General features: G+C 38.9%; 1 protein-coding gene across 1 annotated transcript in view; it reads left to right on the top strand.

Annotated features, from left to right (window-relative positions):
* The window catches only part of nucks1a (nuclear casein kinase and cyclin-dependent kinase substrate 1a), a 42228-nt gene that overhangs the window by 9876 nt on the left and 4743 nt on the right, over nucleotides 1–27609 (top strand). Inside the window, exons 3-7 of the mRNA XM_060845074.1 lie at nucleotides 844–949; nucleotides 1422–1504; nucleotides 2978–3121; nucleotides 15473–15628; nucleotides 25427–25582. Coding sequence (XP_060701057.1) covers nucleotides 844–949; nucleotides 1422–1504; nucleotides 2978–3121; nucleotides 15473–15628; nucleotides 25427–25582 — 645 coding nt within the window. The remainder of the gene's footprint in view (nucleotides 1–843; nucleotides 950–1421; nucleotides 1505–2977; nucleotides 3122–15472; nucleotides 15629–25426; nucleotides 25583–27609) is intronic.

Raw genomic sequence — 27609 nt, 5'->3', positions numbered from 1 at the left:
GGGCAGGATGTTATCATTTAGTTACTTGGTGAGTTTACAAGGGGTTTTACACACTGAAATTATACCCTAGTGGGATTTGGTGTCTGTCAAGAAAAGAATTTTTCAAAAGTGAAAATTGATCAAGATATCAATGGCATCCAGACAAATCTAATTATTAATCCTTGCTTGCAAGTCATTTTATTAAATAGCAACAGATTCATAAAAATTAAACAATCCTAGGAATGATTTTGGGTTCTTTTCATGATTTTGATTTGTTCACATGATGGATGACTATAAACTAATTATGTTTTGATTCAACCCAGTTTTGATTTTTCTAGCAACTTTATTCCATTTACTATCTCACTGACTTCTCTCCTTCCTTAAATTATTTTTGCTTCACATCTTCTTGCTCTTATTCACCTCTTTTATTTATCTGGTAATTCAGGTGTTTTCTTGAATCCCATGTAACCAGCAATTCCTGTAAGACTAACATTTGATGTGTAACAATTTTTACCTCCATGCTCCATTTGAAATTTAAAAACCAGGATCTTGTCAATACAGCAAATGACTATGATAAAGGAAACAAAATTATGTGACATGCAGTGTTTTGATAGTTTGTTCTCACAGCTTGCACAAATTCGTAAAAGGCTACACTTTTATATATGTATAATATACAATCTTTACTAGGTTTGTGGCATAGTCATAAATGTTTTGGACAGCAAATAATTGGATTTGAAGCTCTGTTGGAATGTTCTCTCTAATAGGAATTTTATCTCCTCCAGTTTGGCAAATTGAGTCACCCTGTTTGTCATCATAGATGTAGAGTTGAAAAAGTAGAAAATTAATCAAAATCTCTATTTGCAGATGAAGCATATGGAAGAGATTCACCCCCTCCTGCTAAGAGAGCACGAGCGTCTCCCAGAGAAGGCAAAAACAAACGAAAGCCTGCAAAAAATGCGCGAGATGAAAGGTAATATTTGTGTTTTAATGTAATCTTTTGCACTTGTTACATTTCTAAGAGATTGATTTGTGTGGGTGCATGGCTTGATGTAGAATACTGGCTTCAATTTTGTTTCAGAGGTAGGAAGTGCTAAACCATAGTTCGTGATTTCTTGCTATGGGACAGCAGTGCTGTTGGTAAACATGTTGATTCTGCTCTGAGGCACAAGTCTATATTTGTCTCCAGCAGGCCAGATCTTGGCTGAATACATTACCTATCCACCCTTGACCTTTTAATGGCCAAAAATGAAACTGTAAATTGAATATGTGGATGTCATTAACCAGTATAAATTTTATGTGCAGCATGGAACCTTTCATGGGTGCATTAAAGATTTGTTGACACAACACGTCAATATCAGTTGAAGGCAGAAATTGAAGCTATTCATAATTATCAATGAAATCTCTATACAAATCTCGTAATATATTTTTTATTTATTTGGCAGTGAGGAATCAGACGATAAGCTGTATGAGAAGGACCTGAAGGCTGCCATTGCTCTGTCCAAGAAGGAGGCATCCCATTCACCTGGTGGGTTTACATTAAACTGTATGGTACAGGTTAAAAGTCAGACCGAAGGAAGCAACCTATTGTAAGTGTAGTTGTATGTCTCATAGCTGTGCGATTCCAGGTTTTGATTATTCCTGGAAGCGAACGTGCCTACATATTATTCAAAATTTGATCAGCTAATGATGCGACTTTGTAGAATAAAGTCTTTGCCTTGTGGAACACTCCTGTTCAAATTACGGAACAACATTTTTTTTCCCACCATGAAGGTATTCTGTTATCCTTAGCATTGATTTATAATATGCTGAAGAAACTTGGAAGAAAAATTAATTTTAAAAAACAAGGAAGTTGACAATAGCTTAAACAAGGTGTGATGTTTTCATCTGGCATTAGAAGTTGTTGAAAAAATCCTTCCATTGTCAACCACGTGACTCAAACAGAAACCAACTTAGAGAATAGTAATTTCCAGTTTGTAGAAGTTTAGCAATGGGAAAACACCAGATTTGTGTGAAATCTTGAGAATATAACATTTCCAAAATATTTTGTACCAAAATGAAATGGTATGTTTTTACACTGAGTGTCTCCTTTCTTGCATTTACATGAAGTGTGAATTCATACTTCTCTTTTTACATAAAATTCGAGTGCAGTAAATCTTAACAATTCGCTGCAATCTTTTTACTTTAAGATCCATGACAACTCGTGAAAGTGAATTTAAAATTTGGAGTCAAGAAATAGAACATATCAGGCCATGTTTCCATGTTAATGGTTTAACTTTTTTTTCTCATACAATTTCATTGCTTTTCGTTTTACAAGTAAATGGACATCTCAATTTTGTCTTTGTGTATAATTTAATTATGTCTGTGGATACTTATTCGTATATTGTTTTGAGTTTCTCAAACTACTTTCAAACCTTGAGCGAGGTGGTCTTGTAAGTTGTACAGTGCCTGAGTAAAATAACCTGATTTTGAACTGACAAGTAGTAGTGGTGTATCTTTCAATCACGTAATGCTCAGTAAATAGAAGCAGGGATCTACTTTCTCTTCTTGATTTGTTCCTGTTGGCAGCACAGGACATAGGTTTGAGAAACGGTCTGTTGAAATGTTGCCATCATTGGGGAGTAGTATTTCACTTTCTAGTCTTCAAAAGAAGATATAATTTCGGTTATCATACAGATGCGGATAAACTGGCCAGATATGTTCTAATTTAGAATTAGTTTAAGGCAATTAATTTCTGTCACTGCAATTTGACATCAGTAAATTGTTCCAGTCTTATGTATTTGGATCCATTGCTGCAATTCAGATTGAGTTCTATAAATATTTGCTGTTCCTTTTATCTTCCTGTACTGCACCCACTTAGGCATTGCCTCAGTTTCTATACAAGCGTTACTCGATGTAGTGTTTTCTGCCAGTCTGGCATGATACATTTGTAGGTGCACATTATGAAGTCATTAGCAATCCAGTTTACATTTCATGAGAATATTGTATAATTTAATTTCAGATGAGGACATGGGTAGTGAGGAAGATTTCGACCATGGTGACAGTGATTATGAAGCTTCAAAGAAAAAGGGTAAAAAAGGAAAAAAGACTAAAGCGGAGAAGAAAGAGAAAAGGATTCCCAAAAAACCGAGGAAAGCAGCTGAAGGTAAGTTGCATCTCATGTTAAAGTTAGGGAGAAAATAGGTAATGATGAAGAGATTGAAGTTGGTAGTGGTGTCTGAGAGCTCCCTGAAAAGAGGAACTAAGGCTACAAATGGAAAGAACTTCTCAAAAATGTGGGGCAAAGGCTACAGGTTGGTTATTATAGAATGCCATCAGTTGTGATTCTTGCGAAGTGCAGATTGAGCTCAGAAACTGTGCACAGAGGTTTGGTGAAAGGACACTTTTCAAGATGTCTGGATTTATAGTTCAAATTTATTTATATTTTACAAACAGCCTATTATATAAAAATACAACTTTGTATTTAAGAGCAAGTTTTCTTGGTGAATGCTTGACTCAAATTTGTTTGTTATAAATCCTGTCCTTATCTGGTATGACCCTTCTAGCAGGTACTTTCTGGATAGACATCAAGCAGAAGCCCTCCCTGATTTCTTATTTATTCCTAGTGCTAGGATGCTAACCACAGCCAGTAAAGTCTGCAAATTAAGGGATGAGAGCTGAGAACTGCATGATCTTGAAGGTTCAATGATGCTGCATGTTTAATTCTGAAATTCAAGATCAGTTTTAAAAACTTTTGTATCAGAACGGTTTCACTGATTTAATTTTGTGTTCTTAACTTTTCACATTTTGCCTGTTACCCCTTTTGTATGCAGGAGTCAAAAGCCTGCACTGATCACCATAGCAAAATTTTAACATTACCTTTGTCCTGATCCATATTCATCCAGGTGTCACTGGACAAACATTAGGAACAGGATATGTTAATTTCTGTCTCTGTGCTCCCACATCTGGAACCTCATGATCTCTGACACCACAACATAAATCTGGAGTTTATTGGGTTCTTGTTTGGGATTGGGGGATGGTGGTTTGGAAGTATGGCGAAGAGTTCCACAATATAAGTTGTTATAAGGTGATCTGAACTTAAGCTGCCGTAAGGCTTATCAAATAGAAATATTTTCTAAAGAAAAACACTTACTGCCTCTGATTATGCTGTCCAATAATTTTTATCTTGTTTTGGCTGTTAACCTGCAACAATTAGAGTGGAGCTCCTAATGTCTTTGTTAGTGCTTCTTTCAACTGGCAGGGTTATTTGAGAACAACTTGTAACTTTTTTTTTGCTGACTCACACATGGAATTTTAAGTGCCATCGTTGAGCAGGCGTCCTGTGTGTGTTGTGGAATTGTCCACACAGTTTGTCACTATGGTTAGCTACCTATCTTATAACCAGTAGTTCACAGTAATTGCATTACAGTTAAGACATGCAGAGGAACGGTTAGCTGTAATTGGGTGCATATCACAAATACTCATTTCAGCTTGCTGTTCATTGACTTGTGCGCAAGCTTTGCAAATTGCAACATTGGTCTTGTTTTACAGTATTCATTCTGGCTATTTTAAAACTTTTGGGTGGGAATATAATCAGTTTTCTGAAGGTGTTGATTAGAAGCAGGCCCTGTGGGTAACTTTTTAGGATGGGTGCCCAAGAGTAATTATAATAATATTTTCAAAAGACATTAGTCAAGTGACAAAAATCATTTATACTCGACCTTTGTGTGTATAATAATTTTTGGCAATGCGGCATTTTTTTCTTCTTTCTGGGTTCCTGGAATTGCTGCTTAAAGGATAACTCCAGTCTCCAAACAACTTCTATTTTAAAGAAGGTAATTATAGTAAGTACTCCCGAATGGTAAGTACTTACCTATAGATGTGTCCCAGGTATGTATCTTCCAATTTTAGTGTTCTCTCTTCCTCCCAATGTTATCCCACTGCCCCTCAATGTTTTATCTTTCTTTGCCCTCCCGTTCTGCAGTTGGTGTCTTGTGCTGGGTACAGTCCACTGGTACCAATATATTAGTTGACAAATCATTTGCTTAGATAAATATTTCAGGCTGATCTTTAAGCACACTGGCTGATGACAGCGTCGGACAACAGTACGTAATACGTGTGTGCAATCTCTAGTAATGGTTAATGATTAGTGACTCGAACAGAGTTTCACTTTGATTTCATTTTATCCCCCCGCCCGAGCCATCTTCCAAGCCCATGGCACCAAAACAGGCGCTACTATTGGTTGAAATTGATTAAGTCACTGCAAGTAAAAGATCAAACCTGGAATCTTCCAGAAGTGCATTCATATTCTAGTATACATTCCATTTCTTAAGGTTAATTTTCAGTTTTTTAAGCAGTAATAATAAAATTGGTTTAAAAACTATGGAAACATATTTTTTGATTGACTCCATGTGAGCATTACCAGTGCTAGGAAGCAGCAGTATTATTTTCTGCTTTCTCCACATATCAGAGGACCTGCTTCACATGATTTGAGTTTTAATTGTTTCTTTATTTCTGTAAAATGATTTGTTTTTAAAATGATACCTGGGACATCATCAGGGTAGTATTTATCATCCAGTAACTAGTTCCTAGTGTTAATTCCATTTTTAAACATCTTTTTGCATATGCTAGTTCTTTGCTTTTTTTCTAAAAGCTTCAGTTTTGAGTATTTTCAATTGGCTAGAAATAGCCATTAATTTGTAGGAATCTACACGTGCAGTTACGGTGTGACTTATAAGCTTAAATGTTCTATCAAACATTTAGAAGTTTCTTTGACACCTGGGCAAAATGATATCTGGCGTCAGGTGCACAAAATTCTCGTTGCTGTGTTGAATACAGAAACCGTTGTTAAATTTTTTTTCAATGATCTTTGTTAGGTTAATTTGAATTGGCTAGTGACTGAACTATTAACTATGCCAATTACTCATTGGCCAACAGTTATTGTGACTGGTCTGACACTTTGATCACTGTTCTCTTGATTCCGAAGTATTTAATATGACTTTTGTGATAATATTCCAAATCTGACAGACTAGATTGAACACTGATTGGGAAGTTTCATCACTTGTTGGTCCTGAATTTCTTGGTCTGCAGTATTTTTTTTAAAGATTCACAGTACTACAAATGTGAATTAGTGAATTGTCAAATTTCCTTCATAGAATTTAGAAATAGGCACATAGTCAAAACTATCAGGAATATCATACAATACATAACATATAGTAAGAATACCGCTTTCTGATTTTGTTCCTGAGCAATTTCAAAGGTCAGCTTCCTTAAACTGAACAGATCTCTGACTAGACTTCCAATATTGTCTAGTTCTTACAGCAAGAAACATGAGACTGGTTCAGGCCCTGGTAAAAACAAGGCCTGCTGATGCTGGAAACCAGATTCTAGATTAGAGTGGTGCTGGAAAAGCACAGCAGTTCAGGCAGCATCTGAGGAGCAGGAAAATCAACATTTCAGGCAAAAGCCCTTCATCAGGAATAGAGGCAGAGTGCCTGCAGGGTGGAGAGGTAAATGAGAGGAGGGTGGGGTTGGGGAGAAAGTAGCATAGAGTACAATAGGTGAGTGGGGGTGGGGATGGAGGTGATAGGTCAGAGAGGAGGGTGGAGTGGATAGGTGGAAAGAAAGATAGGCAGGTAGGACAAGTCATGGGGACAATGCTGAGCTGGAAGTTTGGAGCTGGGGTGAGGTGGGGGAAGGGGAAATGAGGAAACTGGTGAAGTCCACATTGATGCCCTGGGGTTGAAGTGTTCAAAGGTGGAAGATGAGACGTTCTTCCTCCAGACGCCTGGTGGTGAGGGAGCAACGGTGAAGGAGGCCCAGGACCTCCATGTCCTCGGCAGAGTGGGAGGGACAGTTGAAATGTTGGGCCACGGGGCGGTGCGGTTGATTGGGTGCGGGTGTCCCAGAGATGTTCCCTAAAGCATTCTGGTAGGAGGTGCCCAGTCTCCCCAATGTAGAGGAGACCGCCTTGGTGTCAGTGTAAGGAAGAACCGCTTGATAGATTATTGGCAATAGGAAACTATTATGAAGAAAGAATAGAAAATATTATGAATTCTCAGCTTTCAAAAGAGGAAACAAAATGATCTGTGGTAGTCTAGTTTGTGGAACGGGTAAAGCTGAAATGTTACTTCAAATTAAATTTTTAAGATTGTCAGGTGATTTAGAAATTAGGACTAACATCATTCAATTCCTGATCCACTGTGGCCACGGTTACAGTGGATTTCTGGGTTATATGGAGATTAAACCCATGAATATAAGTGGGGGGCAGAGAGGTGCTACTGCTGTTCTTTGGACAGATGAGCTAGAAAGGACTTGCTCATTTACAAAGTAAGTAAGGAAGAAATATCTTCTTTATTATGGACATAAAGTGTACATTGTTATCTTTAGAAATGACAGTATTTATTTTATGAAGTGTAGATTATTTACACTTGATATACTTTTATTTCTCTTCCATCTGTTCCCATTTGCACTCCTTTCCTTTACACCCCTCACCTTCTGAACAGTGTTGACATTCTAACCAGGTTACAACTCTGCTCGTTCAAGCCTTTGATCCTGATCTTTGAACAATGTTCAGCTGCATATTTTCAGTGGAGGTTACTAATTGCTGATTGGGTATAAATCTGATATTTTTGCTCTTCCCAGGCATTGATTCCACTTGACAAGCTAATTCAGCACACACTGGGGATTAGACATGAACTTCCTAACTTATTGTTGTGCTTCTTTCCTCCAATTTTGTATTGCTAAATTAATTTCCTCACCGAGATACACTCCACAGATGTCAGTTGTGTACAGGTGATTTTATTCATATATTAGTTTAAATTGAATAGTACTGAGTGCTGTCTGGAGATAGACTTGTAGCCTGAAAGAGGCCACTCAGCCAATCATGTCTACTGGTCTTGGGGATAATCACACCTTCAGACTATAACGCTTCAGGTGGAAACTCCAGTATCTTTTTAAAACTAGCTTAGGGCTTTTGTCTCCAACACCAAATCGGTAGCAAGTTCCAGACACTCGCCACGCTCTGCATAAAAAGGTTCCTCATTGTGTCCCCTCTAATCCTTCTACCAGTCCCCTGGTAATTGACACCTCTACTTTAGGAAGCAAGTCTTTCATAAGTGGGCTCCTTTATAATTTTGTATATGTAATAAAATCACTCCGTCTCTTCTGTGTTAAGGAAAACAACCTTTAACTGTTGTTTTTAGTCACCGTTTACGCGGAGAAAAAAGTTTGGCTACTGACCTTTGAAGTAAACTACGCCTGAGAAAGAACTGGTGACCCATTCCTACATTTCTACTGTTGTATAAAACAGGAGCCAAGAGCTGTACGGAAACATCCTCTTGCGATTCCACAGCAGAGCAAAATTTATTTTTAACAAAATTGCATTTCTTACCAACTGATGGAATAAATCACAGGTCAAGCTTTCACTTTTTAAGATTTTCACTTTAACCAAACTAAAATAAAAACTCAACAAACACTAACGGAAAACTAATATGCCAAATACAGAAAAGCTACTTCCATATTACCGATGAAGGGCTTATGCCCGAAACATCAATTCTCCTGCTTCTCGAAAGCTCCCTGACTTGTTGTGTTTTTCCAGTGCCACGCTTGTCGATTCGGGGCTCACTTTCTCCTATATTTTTGCATTAGCTAGCTAACTCAGAATATGCTGTATGGAATCTTTTACAAATGCCAGGTGTAGCAGTGGTTGGTCCCAGCTTTCCAGCAGACACTTTTTTTTCTCTCTCTGCCATTCCAGGAAACGTTTTCTGATATCTTTTGAAAATTGTTCTCCTCATACTGTATACCAAACCTGTCATCCAGCAGAGCCCATCTTAGCAACTAATTTCTTTAAATCTCAAAGTCCAATCCTGTTCTCTTTTTGAATAGACAACTTTTACAAACATTTCTGCTTAGTTGCTGACAACAATTCGACCTGCTATTCTGTGTCTCCTAGATTAGGTTTCTCTTCCTGATTAGGTTTCTCTTCCCATGATGGCAAGATTATTTGGGTGTCTCCAAAGTGACTTTATGTATTCCCTGGTTCCATAGCATGTTGATATTTTATCACCTCACAAGTAAGGAAGTAGGAGTTATAAAGTACACTTCCAGACATAATGTTGGGGAGGGGTTGTTAAATGCTCGATTTGTTGGGCATATTTATCCATTTGATGATGTGCACCATTATTTTTTAAGTTTAGATTCTTCCTGCTTAGCATCAAGGACCAGAGAGATTCCCTGTACATTATCTTGGGAAGAAGCAATCACTGATGGTACCATACTTTCTGATTGGATGATTTTAGAGGATGGAGACCGGAAATTATTAGCTTATTGGCGAGGAAAGAAAATGAAACAGTACAAATGTCCTCCACGTGGATGTTTTAAATACAGGTACAGTGTCTCAAAGTTGGCTGTCCAAAAAACCGGAGTTGTCCGAAAACTGGCATTTTGTCCATCAATTTTGATTCAGTAAAGTAGTTTAAAGAATAATTTACCTGAACAATACAGCTAGGCACTGCATTGGCGTGGCGTGGCTCCAGACTAGTTATTGGTTTCACGTGCTGCTCTGTCTCATCCTCGTAGTGACCCTTGATCCCACCTGCATTAGTTTGACCTGATCCACTTGACGCAAAATCTCTCAACATTCAGAATCTGAAATGGCCTCTGCTCTGAGGTACTGTACCTGTATGGCCTTATTATTAAAAGTGCTTTGTCCATTGATACTTCAGAGTTTTGACAATTTTATTATTTCTACTTTGCAAATCAGTTGCTTTCCTGTGTCATGTACCTTGCTCTTTAGCCAAATTGTTAATAAAATATGGGCATGCTGTCATACAGATTTGAACCAGTAATGGTGATGATACTTATTAAGCTTAAATAGTAAAGCATAGTAACATCAAATATTGGTGAGATCCCATTAATTGAGCAAGCAGTACACAGACAGTTGTCTTCTGACCCCTAAGATGCTACTTGCATGAAAACATAGTAGCTGAAATGTTTCTAATGTGATTTGGAGTTGGTGATGTGAGAGTTCTCCAGCTTAGAACTAAATTTTCATCTTTCTATAAAGTCTTTCCTTTCTTGCCTTAGGGCAACTCTTACCTTGCCTTACCTGTGAGACACCCCCTCACCACCTCGCCTTTGCCTGTATTAAAGGCTTTCTGTCTTTGTGTGTATCAATTCTTTTTAAATCTACCGCCATCATCCCTGCCACAAAATTTTGAAAATCTTCCTCCTTGCAAACCAGCATCTGATTTCTGCCCTCATTATCCTACCCACAGTCCTCAAATATGTTGTCGTCTCTGAAATTGATATCCAAGTTTCCTAGATATTTTGCTTAATCTCTCCAAAATGGCTTCTGCATTTGCCAAAGCAACACTGAAGTTTTTATTTGGGTTACAGATGACATTCTTTGTGACTTCAATAAACATTAAACTACCCTTCCTCAACATGCCTGCACCCTTTGATGTAGGAGTAGGCCAACCTTTCAAGCCTGCTCTGCTATTTAATATGATCGTGGCTGATCAAATAATTTGATGTCCTTTATCCACACTATCCCCATAATTCCTTACACAGTTGGTAATCAAAAAAGTTTCAATTTCCACTTTTAAATAAACAGAGGAACCTCGATTATCTGAAGGACATGGACGGACAATATTTTGCTCGGTTAATTGATTGCAGGATAACACAGTTTAGCCAAGCATTGGGATTTGCGGTCTTGCCGGATAATCCGAAATTCAGATAAGTGATTGCTGGATAATCAAGGTTCCTCTATACTCAAAGACTGAGCTTTCACAGCTCTCTGGGGTAGAGACTACCAAAGTTTTCCTGACCTCTTGAGTTTTTTTTTTAAATCTCTATTTTGGTGCAGTACAGTGGCTCAGTGATTAGCACTGTTGCCTCACAGCGCCAGGGACCTGGCTTTGATTCCAGCCTTGAGTGTCTTTCTGTGTGGAGTTTGCACATCCTACCCACGACTGCATAGTTTTTCTTCTCACGTGCGTTGGTACCTTTTCACGGTCCAAAAGTGTGCAGGCTGACTGGATTGGCCATGCTGAAATTATCCGTAGTGTTCAGAGATGTATAGGCTAGATTGATTAGCCATGGTAGATGTGGAGTTATCTACCAGATAGGCAGGACTTGAACCTGGGCCTCCTGCTCCAGAAGTAGGAGCACTACCACTGCACCACAAGAACCCTACTGATCCCAACATTTTTAATCAACCTATTCAGAGAGAAAAGTTATGACATTTCTGGATGAGGTCGGACTTGAACATGGGCTTTCTGACTCAGAAGTCCCACAAAAGCCCCACTAATCCCACAACCTAAATCATTGATATATATTGTGAGCATCTGCGGCCTAAGTGCCGACCCTAGCAATAGCCCACCATTTAGCTTGCCGAAATGAGATGAACCTGTTTATTCCTATGATATTTTGCCTGTTAGCCAATTTGATGATACGTTACCTCCTCTCCCATGTGCTTTAAGTTATCCTCGGCACCTTATCAAATGCTTTCTGAATCTGAATGTCGATTGCCCTTTATCTATTCTATTCATGACATGCTCAAACGTTTTCCAAAATGTTTGTCACCTTCAATTTCTCATTCAGGCTGACTGTCTGATCAGATCGTTATTATCCAGTTCTCAATTTTCACATTTTATAATGGATTCTAATATTCTCCCCATTACTGATCTAAGGCTAAGAAGCCAGTAGTTCCCTGTTCTTTCTCTTGCTCCCTTAAATAGTGGTTGACATTCACACCATATAATCTGCAAGAGCCAATCCAGAACCTAGAGAATTTTGGAAGTCTAGACACAGTTGATTATACCATCTTCCTAACTCTCTCTGCTGACATCCAGCTGGTTGGACTGCTTTTGACTAGTTACTTTGGCTGCAGTTAGTTCAGGATATTACATACAATAACTTCTCTTCCACTCACTGGTGTCGCATAAGGATCTATCCATGGTCCACTCCTATTTCTTCTTTGCGTGCTGTCCATCAACAATGTCATCCAGAAACCTTAGCACTTATACTCAATTTCTAGCTATATCTTTCACCTTTCCTTGACTCCTTCACTGTTGCTGTCAGACCCCTTATCCAACTTTAGTACTGAGTGACCTGGCATTTTCTGCAATTTAAATATTGAGAGGATTGAAGTCCATTGTATTCGGTTCCCACTCAAAAGTCCATTCCCCAACTTTGACTCTGTTGGTTCCTCTAGCAACAGTCTGTTACTATACCAGAGAGTCCACAATCAGTGTTCTTGAAATGAACTTCCAACCACACGTTTACACTGATTTGCCCATTTCCATCCATGTAATGTTGACCAATTTTTACCCCTGCTGCTGTGTTTTCTGACCCACATTGGCTCTTGACCAAATGATATGTTGGATTTTCAAATTCTCACCTTTTGATTTCAAAGCCAAGAGCTTCCCTTCTCTTTCTCCCCCCCCCCCCCCAACACACACACACACACACACACACACACACATCTCTGTAATTTCCTCCAGTTGTTCAACAACAATCACCCCCTTCCATGAGACCTGCAAAACTAATTCTGACCTCTTGCATGTCTCCGATTTTAATTGCCCCATCATTGAAGGCAATCCTTCAACATCCTCAGCCTCAGATACTGGAATGTCTTTCATACAGATCTCTGCCTATGCATCACTTCATTCCTTTCAAAACTTTGCTTATAACCTACCATATAGTTGCCCTTATGTGGCATTTTATTTCATTTATGCTCCTGTGAAGCACCTCTATTTTAATACGTTGATTGTCCTTTATCCATTCTATTAGTAACATGCTTAAACAGCTCCTAACTAAGTTGTAAATGTAAGTTGTCTCGTTTATTTTCATGTTTAATGCACTACTTCTGCTCTGTTGCAAAGTGTGAAGTGACAGATAGCTCAAACAAAATATACCAAAGACTTGAAACATAATTATGGGTTTCGTTTATAGAGTGAAATAGAATCATTTGCTTTTGCACATGCTCTGTTCTGTTGCTGTTGAATAGCTAAGCTTGCCTGTATCAGCAGTGTTTTCACGGCTTTTTATTTAATTTTCTTCGTATATAAGCCATTTTTTATTTAATTATTTCTTTTACTAATTTGAATTGTGCTTGATTCTTCTGACAATTTAACAGCACAAAGTTCATCCTTGCATCAGCAATGATGTTTTCCTGAATGTGAGCGTTCTCATCCAATCTCACTGCTGTTTGATCCCAATATGTTTAATAGTTTGCCTCATTTAAAAATATTTTTCCTTTTATAGGGAGCTTATGTACTCCTGCTTTAGTTCTGATTCAAGGTGAAAGTTTTCCATTCAAATCATCCTGTGCAATAAAAGTTTACTATCTTGCTAACCAACAGAAACCACACCATACTTCTGTGTGCCTTTTTGTAGCCTTCATATACTTGCGCTCTTTCCTTTTAACTGACCAGCATATATGTGCACTATAATGAATGAAGTAGAATAATTTTGTTTATGCACATGCTATTATTTCTGCTGTACTGCTTCATTCAAAATAAACATACCAGTATGGAGAATATGTATGGTTTGGCATTTAAATGTTTTCTTTGCATAAATGGTCTCCTTTTCCATATAATTCTCATTTAAATTCTTGACATTTTAAAATACATATTTAGCTTCCAACATCTAATCTGGAAGCCCTATTGCTGAAGAACAATACTGATCAGAGGGTCTCAGTGTTTTCATAAGTGTTCACATTTTCTGTTATCCTTTACTTAATGTTGCAGTGGACATACCAAATGAAATTTATGACCTGGTTTCCACTTTCTGGGGGGAGGGTGAGATGCAATGAGGAGAGCAGCCCCATTTAAAATAAATTCAGCATATAACCTGTAATCTGCCACATTATCTGCTTATTTAGAACTCTTCTGTGCACTGACGTTAAAGGGACAAGTCAAATTGAAGACCACTCTATTTCAACTAAAGGTGTTCCTGCTCTTTATTTCAACCTACTTGCATGAAGTGGCACTTGGATGAATTTGTGGTTGTTTCAATGAGTAAAGAGGTTTTTTTACACCTTCACTGGTGATTGACCCTCTTCAGCTTTATGATTCTGCAACGGATTATTAAAACCTAGTACATTGCAGAGATCAAGTCCCTTGATATCTTACATTCTTGTTTTTACTTAGCTGATTAGAGTGACTTTTACTTAAGAGCGTTTTGCTTAACCTGGTTTCCAGCAAATCAACATTTGCTTTAAGTCAACAGGGCTCATAGATTCCCACTAGTGATTAACACAATGACAGAACAAGCATCATTGGAAACTTATTTTTGTGGGTTTTTGAACAGGAACTTAGGCAAATGTAGACAGATGAGTGAATGATGTTGAAATCTAGGTACTCTGTTGAGAGCGCTGTAAAGTAAAAGTTTTTAATCAAAATCCACTTACCTCGAGGGAGATTATTTTCCCTTTCTATAACATTTGTCAAAATCTGCAGTGTGATGCATTTTAATTTTATTCTTCAAAACAATGGTGGAACACATGTACTGAGGACATATTAAGAGATGATCAAGAATGGAGTCTGTGTCCTCTAAAAACAGAATGTATTGTTTAATTTGTGGTTTTTAAGTTGTGTGGAAAAGCTTTAAAAATGAATGTTCAAGTGGATAGTATGACTTATTTTAAATATTGTTACCTTTGGTATTGGAAAATAACACAATTATTCATTTAATGTCCAACAGATCCTCTGTTTCCAGTGCATTTTTTTTTGTTCTAAGTTTAGAAGTATCTTGATTGACTAAAATAGGATAAAGGATATTAAGGACTGACAATATAATTAATTATAATTATCCTGAAAGTGTTTTTTATTTGTTTTAGCCACAGTCATAAAATTATTTCTTATTTGCAGTTGGCCCATGATTGTTAACATATGCATAAGTGTCAGTACAGTGTGATGGATGTACCCTCTTGAGACCCTATCAGAATCATGAATTTGTTTGCACTTTATAATTTCACTGCTGATGACATTTTTATTGTGTTAATGATGGCTAGAATTTATGGGTTCAAATAGTTACCTACCACCAAATGAATTGTAGTGATGAGGCTGTTAAGGATACTAAAAAGAAACAAGCTCACGATGGTCCTGATAACCCAGAGCATAAACGCCAGCATGGACAATTTTTAGGTTGAATTATCTGTTACTATGATGTATACTATATGTAAATTGCCAAATGATGCAATAAAAACAGTGCCTCTCGAAGGAAGGTTGTCAAACTTGTGTACAGCAGGTGCAGTAGAACATAGCTGCCTGCAGAGACAAGGTCCTTTTACTCTGTTTGACCTGTGTGACTCATTTGAATTGATATTTTATTTGCCATGCCCTACATCAAGTATTACTACAGGGTTTGAATAACATTACAGTCACAGCTCCCACTTCAGAAAAGTGTTAGCACTGTAAACATCACAAGTGTCTAATTTCTGCCGGTATAAACACTATGGATTTAAATAATTTTAAAATTAAATACACTGTCTATTTGCATCATTTAGCAGGAGATGATGAGAGCGAAGATGAAAAAGGCCACAAAGATGGCCGCCAGAAAAGACAAGCTGCATCCAAAGCTGCAAGCAAACAGAGAGAAATCCTGCTGGACGACGGAGGGAGTGAAGAAGAGCCTGATGATGATGAAGAGGCTGTTCAGGAAAGTAAGTGAATTGATATGTGACCAAGTCTTCAGTGACAGTTTTGTGCACTGAAATTGTAACCTCTAGTTTAATGAGAAGCTTTTATTACTGACCACTATAATATGAGGATTGGTGCTATGTGACCCAGATTAGGACACCCATGATCTCTATTGTGATAGTTGACTGTGGTAGCTGGGTGCTTGGAGGAAAAATTAGCCTGTGTGTAGATGTAATTTGGAGTAAGATTGAGCTTAGCCATATCTTGTCCATGGGTTTTAAAAAAATGTTTGTCTTAGACACTCAGTTAGATAAGTACTCCTTTGGGATCACTATGTGCAGTAGAAGGGAAGACAAGAACATAAGAGACATAACATAGGAGCAGGTCATTCAGCCCCTTAAACCTGCCTGCCATTCAACAAGGTCATCGCTGATCTGCCTCAGGCTTCACCTACTGCTTCATGCTAGCTCAGCATAGAGTTTTGGAATATTAGCTCAATATTTTGTTTGTGATTTGGAGATGCCGGTGTTGGACTGGGGTGTACAAAGTTAAAAATCACACAACACCAAGTTATAGACCAACAGGTTTAATTGGAAGCACACTAGCTTTCGGAGCGACGCTCCTTCATCAGGTGATAGTGGAGGGCTTGCTCGTAACACAGAATTTACAGCAAAAGTTTGCAGTGTGATGTAACTGAAATTATACATTGAAAAATTGATTGTTTGTAAAGCCTTTCATCTTTTATAATACAATGATAGTTTCACTTTCATGTGTAAATCACTGCAGAGACAAGGACCTGGTGTTGTGTGATTTTTATCTTTTTTTTAAATACTTTAATCTAGTATCCATAATTCTTGGGGCAAAGGACATTCACTACTCTCTCTAGGTGAAGAAATTCATTCATATTTCAGTTTTAAACGAGTGTCCTTTTATTCTGTGACCATATCCCTTAGTTTGAGATTTCCCCCACTCGTGAAAACATCTTCTCGATATCTAGAGCAAAAAGCACAAAGAACAGAAAAGTGTAGGTACAGACCCTTCGGCCCACCAAGACAGCACCGACATGGGGCTTCCTAAACTAAAAACCTTTCGCCTGCACATGCTCCATATCCCTGTATTACCTGCCTATTCATATATCTGTCAGGATCCTTTTTAAACGTTGCTAGAGTATCTGCTTTTACCACCTCCTCTGGTAATGCATTCCAGGTACTTACCACTCGCTGTGTAAATAAAACTTGCCTTGCATCTCCTTTTAAACTTGCCCCCTTTTACTTTTTCTTTTTTTTATATAGATATTGTTACTGAAAATTTAACATGCTTTTACAAGTTTGCAAAAGAAAACTTAAAAAAAACTCAAGTATAAACATTGGTATACGGTTAGATTTTAAATAAATGATAACCAAAATCTATCAAACAAGAAAACAGAAATACCAAGAGAGAAAAAAAGACAAAACTCAACTAACTATTCATCTAACTTACAACTAGCCAGAGTGTATCATTAACATTTTTACATTGTTCAAAAGGAAAAAAAACCCAACAGATAACACAAATTGAGCAGTGCAATACATGCTCGGAATGTGTTAACATCAGATCACAACAAAACCCATATTTATCCAAAACATCTCGAGCATATAAAATTCACAAAAATAAAAGCTCTTTACATTCAGATCAATATAAAAATCAATTTCTAAATAGTAAAAAAAATATAAAATGTATTTAAGCGGAGATCTTCCCCCTTATTCCCAGGGGGCATCACTTCCTTTCCAAAAAAACCCATCATAACCTCTCCCAATCAGTGCCCCACCTTTGACCCAGGCACCCCATGATAGGATAAAAAAAAATTCAAGTATACTACTGAACTAGAACTAACAGTGAGTACCCTATACCCTACCTCTTTCCCACCCACACCAACACCTGGATATATTTGGTAATGTTAATACCATATATGAACATATGTGACTATAAAATTACAGTCTCAACAAATAATAGTTAAATATATTAATATAAAATAACAGGGGAAAACAACCCCGCTCCCAAGGACAAAGATAAAATAAGATAAAGTAGCCACCCCCCCCCCCATCTACATTAACTAGACCCCTGGCATATAAGGGTGGGGGAAGAAAATCGCTAAGTAAAGGATGAATAAATAAACCCTTCTTCCCACCACCCGGAGATAATATTAAACAGTAAGGTAATAAACAGGGAAAAAAAAAGGGGGAGTAAACCGGGGTGGAGGTAGGGCAAAACAACATCAATTAACTCTTATTATTTGTCTAAGAGAGTCCAGAAGTTCCTTGGCCTTCTCCGGTGAGCCGAAGTTATACACGGACCCTTCATGGCTGAAGCGTAGTATAGCTGGCTGAGCAAGGAGTATTGAATGTTTAAATCCCTTAAACGCTTCTTTGCTTCATCAAATGCCTTCCTCTTTCGGACCAAAGCTGGGGGAAAAGTCCTGAAATAACAATCTTGGATCCTTTATAAGTCATGGCTTGGGGATCTTTCCCAAGATTTCTGGAGGCTTCCAAGAGCATCTGCCTCACCTTATAGCTCTGCAGCCAGAACAGGACCGGGCCGGGGCGCTGGTTCGAGCCGGGCCCGCGTATTGCAACCCGGTAGGCCCATTCCACCCTTACCTGGCCTGATCCAGCCTCCAGATTCAATAACTGCGGAAGCCACTGTTTAAGGAACCTTGTAAGCTGGCCTCCTTCTTCCCGTTCAGGAAGGCCCAGCAAACGAATATTTTTTCGACGACCTTGATCCTCAAGGTCATCAGTGTCATTCTCTGAGGTCCGGACCTGCTGCTCGAGAGTCCGGACCCGATTCATGGCTGATTCTGCAATGGCCTCGGAGGTCACAACCTTTAGCTCTGCCCCTCCAACTCAGCATTCAATTTCTTCGATGTCTCGACAGTGCTTTTGTAGTGCTGCTGAGAGTGTATTCCATCGACTTCGGGACTCTTCAATGAAAGCATCAATCTTTGCATCGAGTTTGGAGATTATTTCCGCAAGGCTCACCACTGTAGGTAAGTCTCCCGGCGCGGCTGCAGACGCTTCTGCTGCAGCTGGGGAGAGAGGCTCCTGCCTGCTAAGAACTGCGGGCTCCTTTCCCCCTAATCATTTTTACAGGACACTGAACTGTTTAAATTTAGTACTAAACCACTAATTACATTAAGTAAAAACTATTTTTAATTGATTTGGTGAGTGTGCTGGAAGGTGGCCCACTTTGCCTCGGTCTTGGGAGGAGCACTATAGACTCAGACTTGCTGAGTCGCCGCCATCTTGGATCTCGCCCCCTTTTACTTTAAGCAAGATACCTTAAACCATGTCAAGCCCCCTCAGAATTTTGTTTGTTTCAAATATTCTTCTCAATGCTATGAATAAAGACATAACCTGTTTATCTGTTCTTGATAAATCAATTTCTTGATCCCAGGGATTAGACTGGTGAATCTCTTGAACAGCTTCCAATTGCAGTAGATCCTTTTTTTAAATATGGGAACCAAAACTGTGCACAGTCCTCTAGGTATAGCCTTCTGTGAAGTTGTGACAATTCCCTGCTTTTAAACTCCAACCCCTGGCAATAAAGGCCGAATTCTATTTGCTGTCGTAATTACTTGACGTATTTGCATGCAAACATTGTGTTTCATGAGAAGAATGTCTAGACGCCTCTGCACTGAACTTTATTGGAGTCACTCTTCATTTAAATAATAGTGTGCCTTTTAATTCTCACTCTCAAAGTGGATCACCTTTCCTACAATAAAATCCATCTGCAAGCTTTTGTTCACTGTCTCAATCTATCCCCTTGCAGGTTCTTTAATACCTCACTATACAAAAATAGTCAGACGATGTATGTTGTAGTTAACAAATTTATTTACAAATTTCTCCCACCTCCAAGTCATTAATTTGGATCGTAAATACAGGTAATTTCTAGGACCGATTGTGGCATTTCACGAGTCCCATTTTTCCAGCCTAAGAGAGTCATAGAGATGTACAGCATGGCAACAGACCCTCCGGTCCAAGCCAACCAGATATTCCAACCCAATCTAGTCCCATCAGCCAGCACCCGGCCCATATTCCTCCAAACCCTTCCTATTCATATACCCATCCAAATGCTTTTTAAATGTTGCAATTGTACCAGCCTCCTCCACTTCCTCTGGCAGCTCATTCCATACACATACCACCCTCTACGTGAAAAGGTTGCCCCTTATGTTTCTTTTATATCCTTTCCCCCCTCACCCTAAACCTATGCCCTGTAGTTTTGGACTCCCCCACCCCAGGGAAAAGACTTTGCCTATTTACCCTATATATGCCCCTCAAGGTCACCCCTCAGCCTCTGACACTCCAGGGCAAACTGCCACAGCCTGTTCAGCCCCTCCCTTATAGCTCAAATCCTCCAACCCTGGCCCTGACTCTATCATGTGCATTAACCATTTCTCAATCCATTACTTTGATGTCATGAGCTCCCATCTTGTGCTGTAACATTGTTATGTAGCACCTTTGTGAATGTCTTCTGAAAGTCCAAATGCACTTCATCTAGCTCTTACCCTTTATCATTCTGTTTCTTATATTCCCAAAGAACATTAAAAAATTTCCATTTTGTAAAACTATGCTGACTCTGTGCTAAGCATTTCTGATTGACCTGCTGTTTCTTTCTTAATGGAACTAGCATTTTCCCAATAACAGATGTTAGGCCATAAGTCCCATAGTTTCCTGCTTTCTGTCTCCTTCTATTCGTGAACAGGGGTATCACATTCACGATTTTCCAATCCATTGAAACCTCCCTAGAATCAAGTGAGTTAATCAATATGTTGACCAATGGCACCTCCATCTCTGTAGCCACTTCTTTTAAGAAACTTGGATGCAGGACTTGTCTGCCTTTAGGCCCTTTAGCTTGTCAAATCTTTTTGTTTCCCCCTCTTGTTAGAGACTGTTACCAGATCTTTCCTCCTATTGGCACCTTGTTTATCTCTTTTTTTCAGTGTTCATTGTGTCCTCTACCATGAACACCAGTGCAAAATATTGACTTAAACTATCTGCCATTTCCCTTTACCCCATTATCAATTCCCTATTTGCATCCTCAATTAGTTTAATAATTTTTTAAAAATATATACATAAGAAGCTGTTGCAGTTTGTTTTATGTTTAACCAATTTACTTTCTTTTCTAAAGAATGTTTTAGTTTTCCATTGTTGGTTCCTAAGCAAACAATTCCTAATTCTCTGGCCTCTAGTTTTTGCAGCTTTGAATGCCTTGGTTTTTGATTGGATGCTCACCTTAACTGCCTTTGTTAACCATTCTCATTGACTCCTTTTTGACTGGAGTACATTTTTGCTGAGTATCATGAATATCTGCATGAATGTCTGCTGCTGCTCATTCACTGACCTTTCCCCTTAGTTTTTTTCCCAGCATATGTTCTCTTTTTCTTCTTACCTCTGCCATTGCCCTTATTTAAGTTCGGGACATAGGTCTGAAACCCAAGTTGCTCTCCCTCGAACTGAACTTGAAATTCTACTATGCTGTGTTTGCTAACCCCAAAGGATCCTTAACTTCAAGCTCTTATTAATCCACCTTATTGCTCATTCATTGATCTAAAATAATCTGTGCCAGGGTAGGTGCTGCAGTGTACTGCTATAAGAAGCAACTACTTGATGCACTCAAGTGCACTGAAGTCTTCCATGTCACCCATGGCCACCTGATTTGTTCAGTCAATATGCAGAATAAAACACCCATGACAACATTATTCTCTATTTTATCCTTCCTCCTGCAACGTGGCAGCTCCTCGGGAGTCTGCAGATGACTTCCACCATGATTTCTTTCCCTGCTATTCCCGGATAACTTGGATCAATGGGGAAAAGGATAAATTTTGTTACACCATCTGATAATCTGGCTTACTCTGTTTTACTATTGGCATCCTCATTGAAATGAATAGGTTTATCTATCATTGTTTGTTTTTAATTTGAAGACATTTTATTTTCATACGAAAAGGTTTCTATTTCTTTCAAAGTGGGATGATATGATTGTACAGCCCTAATGTAAACCAAATGAAGTGAAATACAACAGTGGATAATTGGACATTTTTGAGCTGGAACCAAACTCTGAACGAATGATGTAGTTGTAGGCTTATGTTTGAGTTGGTAAAGTTGTTTAGTTTGCTTGATATATAGGTGGTGGGGTTCCATTTTACTAGAAATGAAGTCTTGTGGGCTTTGATTGTATGTAATCCTATGTACTGTTTTGCTAATTTCTAAATCATTGTGGAAGCAAGTAATGAGGTGTAGTTTTGTAGCAATAAACATCTGTAAAAGGTTCCCTGACGCATCCACAGTACCCATACTATGGTGGCAGTTCTGCCCATGGAATGGTTTGTGCTATCCAGAGAATGGAAATACCCATACACTTTTTTCTGCTTGCAAAATATTTCTCAATGAATATAGTATCACAATCCAGAAAAGGAAAGCTGCATGACTAAACTATTCTAGTTGGTGTCTGAGCCTTTGAGCAGCACTGCTTGCTCCTGGTGAGGTAAGTGCTGTTGTTGGTTTAATTGAAAGGTATTAAGACTTGATTTAATAGCTGTCTAAGTTTCGCTAATTTTAGTTGCATACTTGTGTGCATGCCATATTGTTAATATCATTTTCAGCCATCAGATGTTCATCAAGCTTATTATATCCTTGATTATTATGGTGAGCAACTTGAGAATTTTTTGTTTTAAACTTGATAAACATAATGGAAATTTAATGTAGGGTAATTTCAATCATTTCTGTCCTTGTGTTGGTTTATGGTTAAGAGACAGGAGAGCTTATTGTGATTTAATTGTAAGAAGAGTGCAAATTTATTGCTGTAATATGAAAGGCACATTTGAGATCTCGTAACTGCATTGTAGTCGAAATACCTTCATCTGTTAGTAGCTTAAGTAATCCTGATGACACAGCTCGAGGTAGCGAAAATAAATGTAATTTATTCTTCCTTTCAGAATCATACTGGTTAATATTTGAGAGTCATGTACATTTGCTAAATATGTCTGACTGGATTCTGTTATTGATTTTCTCTTCAAAGGCAACAATTTTGGAAATTTCCTGAACTTGAAAATGTCTATCATGTTTGCAAGCAATTCTGAGAAATTAACATTTTAGCTTTTTTTTTACTTGAATCACTATAATCCTTAGTTTGCTCACTGGCAACAGAAAATTCCCACTTGAAATTAGAACATGTGGTTGGAAACAAGAGTTCAAAACACTTTTTTAAATCTCCCCTTGACTTAATGGAAGGTGTAAAAATGTGGAGCAAAACATTAAATTTATTAAGGATGTTCAAAACACATTTAACTAGGAAAGCTGTAAAGGAATAGAAGACTTCAGCTCTGATTTACTGGAATGTGAGCAGAAATGATGAAGTGCCACGTAAGAAAGAAGACAATTTTTAACTGGAGCTTCTGATTAAGGAGGGATTCAGATGAGTGAATACCTTTCATTCATAGAGGTGCATAGCACGGAAGCAGACGCTTCGGTCCAACTCATCCATGCCGACCAGATATTCCAACCTAATCTAGTCGCTCTGAAAACCAAGTGAGAAATTAATGTTCAAGCAGAGAACTGCTAAATGGGTGGCCAAGTATATTTGGCACTGCTCCTCTTTGCAGTTGAGCACTCAGAGGAACAAGCGTAGGGCATTCCGTGGTTTGGCATTAGAAATGAAGTTCGTATTATCTGCACTAACCTTCCAAGTGGAGGAGGCGTTACAGACCTAACTGTTTTTCAATCTGGCAATGAATGTTTTGTCACTTCTGCAGTTATCTCCATCTTCTGAATTATTACTTTGTGGGTTAAACGTAGAAAATAGAAGCAGAAGTAGGCAATTTGGTCCTTCAAGCCTGCTCCACTGTTCAATATTAACATGGCTTATCATCCAACTCAGTGCCAAATTCCTGCTTTGTACCCATGCCCTTTGATATCCTTCTTAAAAACTTCCTCTTCAAGGAAGAGATTTGATTTATACAGAGATATGAAAAATGTTTGTGTACTGTGATGTTAGAAGTTAATGGTATTATTTTCAAATGTTAAGGCTCTTTTGTTCATGGATTTATTGGCAAGTGTAGGAAACCTACAGTGACATTTTATATTTGGATGTTGTTAAAGTTTTTATTTCATGTCAGTAGTGGTTTCTCAACCCTAGAAAAAAAGAGCTTGGCTTTTCACCCTATATATTCCTCTCTATAAACCTCTGTAAGGCCACCTCTCTGACGCTTCAAGGAAAAATGCCCCAGCCTCTGCCTCTTCCTATAATTCAAGCCCTCCAGTCCCAGCAAAATCCGTATAAACATTTTCTGCACTCCCTGAAGTCTAACAACACTCTCCATATAGAAGGTCAGTGACCCCAGTTATGCACAGTACTCTAAAAGTGGCTTTACCAATGTTCGTACAGCCACAGTGATGTCCTGACTCAGATGCTCAATGATCTGACCAATGAAGGCAACTTTCCAAGCACCACGTTCACTATCCTGTCGACCTGTGACTCCACTTTCAAGGAACAATTCACCTGCACTCCTAAGTCTCTTTGTTTGACAACGCTCCCTAGGGTCCTGCCTTTAATTGTATAAGTCCTGTCCGGGTTTGCCTTTTTTAGTGCAGCACATTTATCTAAATTAAATGCCACGTGCCACTCACCTGCCCATGGTCTCTGAGATAATTTTCTTCACTGTACACTGCACCTCTATTTTGGTGTCATCTGCAAACTTACTAATCATACCTCATATATTCACATCCAAATCATTTACATAAATGATGAAAAATGGTGGACCCAGCACTGATCCTTGTGGCACACCAATTCTTGTGGCATACTGCTGTCCACAGGCCTCCAGTCCAAAAAGCAACCTTCATCAACACCTCTGTCTCCTACCTCCAAACTACTATGTATCCAATTGGCTGGCTCCCCCTAAAATCAATTGATCTAACTTTACTAACCAGTGTACCGTGCAGAACCTTGTCGAAACTTTGCTGAATTCCCTATGGACAGTGTCTACCATTCTGCATTTAACAGTCAACTTTTCCAAAAAAACTTAGCCAAGTTAGTGAGACACGATTTCCCAAGCACAAAGCCATGTTGACTGTCCTTAATCAGTTCTTGCTTTTACCCCTCTAACAACTTACCCACATTTACTTTATTTGCCAAAGCTGTCTCATGTCACCTTTTTGTCCTCCTGACTTGCCTCTTAAGTATATTCTTACTGCCCTTATACTCCTCCAGGGATTTGCTCGATCCCAGCTGTCTATATCTGACACTTGTTGCTTTTTCTTGACCAGTGCCTCAATTTCTCAAGTTATCCAGCGTTCCCTATAGCTACCAACCTTGCCGTTCACACTAATGGGAACATGCTGTCTCTGAATTCTTGTTATCTCATTTTAAAAGGCCTCCCTTTTCCCAACCATCCCATTACCCTATACAATATAGTTAAAGGCATCTTTGTCAAGTAGGTAGTAAGACCAGGTAGCAGTGGCAGGTTCCTTTCCTTCCAAGTGTTTTGCAAAGAGTTTCTCTAATAATGGTCAGAAGAAAGCCAGATTTCACATTCTCAATTTGTCATGCCAATCCTTGAATTCAGAGTCTGAATTCCCAGTAAATCACCGTAACTACTCCATTATCCAATAACATACTAGCAGCTGTGTGTGCTTAATCAGTTAGAGGGCAGATCTCATGAAGGCCAAAATATTTTTTAAAAGCCTAAACTTAATTGTTTTTTACTTCCATTTCTGAGTAGTATTTATTGGTTAAAGTGTGAAAAATGAATTAATACTTTTATGGCTGAATTTCACAATTTAATATTATTCTAGAAGGAGATTCTGGAAGTGATGCAGACTTTTACGTGGAAGATGATGATGACAGCGACTATGAGAGCTCTTTGAAGAAAAGCAAAAAGGGACGGAAGACTAAAACAGTACCCGAGAAAAAAGAAAAGAAGACACCCAAACCCAGGCTGAGTGCCACAGGTAAGCTGCATGCTTCTGCTAGTGGGAAAATTGCTGTGTGCAGAATTTCAAGATTTCTAAAAGGAAACAATTTCACGCTTTTCCCTCTTGCATTCATCAGGACTAGGATAGAAGAAATAAGACTTGAGAAACCAATTTACAGAACAACCTCAGTTATCCAACTGAGACAGGTGGGGAGTATTTTGTTCGGATAACTGATTGTTCAGATAACATTTTTACGGGACCTTGAGATCTTGCTTGAGATAATTGATGTTTGGATAACTGAGGTTGTTCTGTATACAACTACTGTTGGCAAGGCATTGCAGCAGGAACCATTAACTGTGAATCATTGTTAAATAAAAGCAAGTTATAGACCAGTGAGCCTTACTTCAGTTGTTGGTAAAGTGTTGGAAAAGGTTATAAGAGATAGGATTTATAATCATCTAGAAAATAATAATTTGATTAGGGATAGTCAGCATGGTTTTGTGAAGGGTAGGTCGTGCCTCACAAACCTTATTGAGTTCTTTTGCGAAGGTGACCAAAAAGGTAGATAAGAGTAAACCGGTTGATGTGGTGTATATGGATTTCAGCAAGGCGTTCGATAAGATTCCCCTCAGCAGGCTATTGTACAAAATGTGGAAAAATGGGATTGTGGGACATATAGCAGTTTGGATCAGTAATTGGCTTGCTGAAAGAAGACAGAGGGTGGTGGTTGATGAGAAATGTTCATCCTGGAGTCCAGTTACTACTGGTGTACTGCAAGGTTCAGTGTTGGGTCTACTGCTGTTCATCATCTTTATAAACGACCTGGATGATGGCGTAGAAGGGTGGGTTAGTAAATTTGCAGACAACACTAAGATAGGTGGAGCTGTGGATGGTGACGAAGGATGCTGTAGGTTACAGAGAGACATAGATAAGCTGCAGAGTAGGGCTGAGAGGTGGCAAATGGAGTTTAATGCGGACAAATGGCTCAACGGTAGAAGACAGAGGGCGGTGGTGGAAGGTTGTTTTTCAGACTGGAGGCCTGTGACTAGTGGAGTGCCACAAGGATCAGTGCTGAGCCCTCTTCTTTTTGTCATTTACATAAATGATTTGGATGTGAGCATAAGAAGCACAGTTAGTAAATTTGCAGATGACATCAAAATTGGAGGTGTAGTAGACAGCAAAGAGGGTTTCCTCGGATTACAACAGGATCTGGACCAGATGGGCCAATGAACTGAGAAGTGGCAGATGGCGTGTAATTTAGATAAATGTGAGGTGCTGCATTTTGGGAAAGAAAATCTTAGCAGGACTTATACACTTAATGGTAAGGTCCTGGGGAGTGTTGCTGAACAAAGACCTTGGAGTACAGGTTCATAGCTCCTTGAAAGTGGAGTCACAGGTAGATAGGATAGTGAAGCAGGTGTTTGGTATGCTTTCCTTTATTGGTCAGAGTATTGAGTACAGGAGTTGGGAGGTCATGTTGCGGCTGTACAGGACATTGGTTAGGCCACTGTTGGAATATTGCATGCAGTTCTGGTCTCCTTCCTATTGGAAAGATGTTGTGAAACTTGAAAGGGTTCAGAAAAGATTTACAAGGATGTTGCCAGGGTTGGAGGATCGGAACTACAGGGAGAAGCTGAACTGGCTGGGACTGTTTTCCCTGGAGCATCGGAGTCTGAGGGGTGACCTTATTGAAGTTTACAAAATTATGAGGGGCATGGATAGGATAAATAGACAAAGTCTTTTCCCTGGGGTGGGGGAGTCCAGAACAACAGGGCATAGGTTTAGGGTGAGAGTGGAAAGATATAAAAGAGACCTAAGGGGCAACTCTTTCTCACAGAGAATGATATATGTATGGAATGAGCTGCCAGAGGATGTGGTGGAGGCTGGTACAATTGCAACATTTAAGAGGCATTTGGATGGGTATATGAATAGGAAGGGTTTGGAAGGATATGGGCCGGGTGCTGCCAGGTGGGACTAGATTGGGTTGGGATATCTGGTCAGCATGGACGGGTTGGACCGAAGGGTGTGTTTCCATGCTGTACATCTCTATGACTCTAAGTATG

Source organism: Hemiscyllium ocellatum, chromosome 26 (genome assembly GCF_020745735.1).
Source record: "Hemiscyllium ocellatum isolate sHemOce1 chromosome 26, sHemOce1.pat.X.cur, whole genome shotgun sequence".
NCBI classification, from domain to species: Eukaryota; Metazoa; Chordata; class Chondrichthyes; order Orectolobiformes; family Hemiscylliidae; genus Hemiscyllium; species Hemiscyllium ocellatum.
The sequence above is the reverse complement of the archived record's forward strand: the minus strand, read 5'-3'. Positions and strand labels throughout refer to the sequence as shown.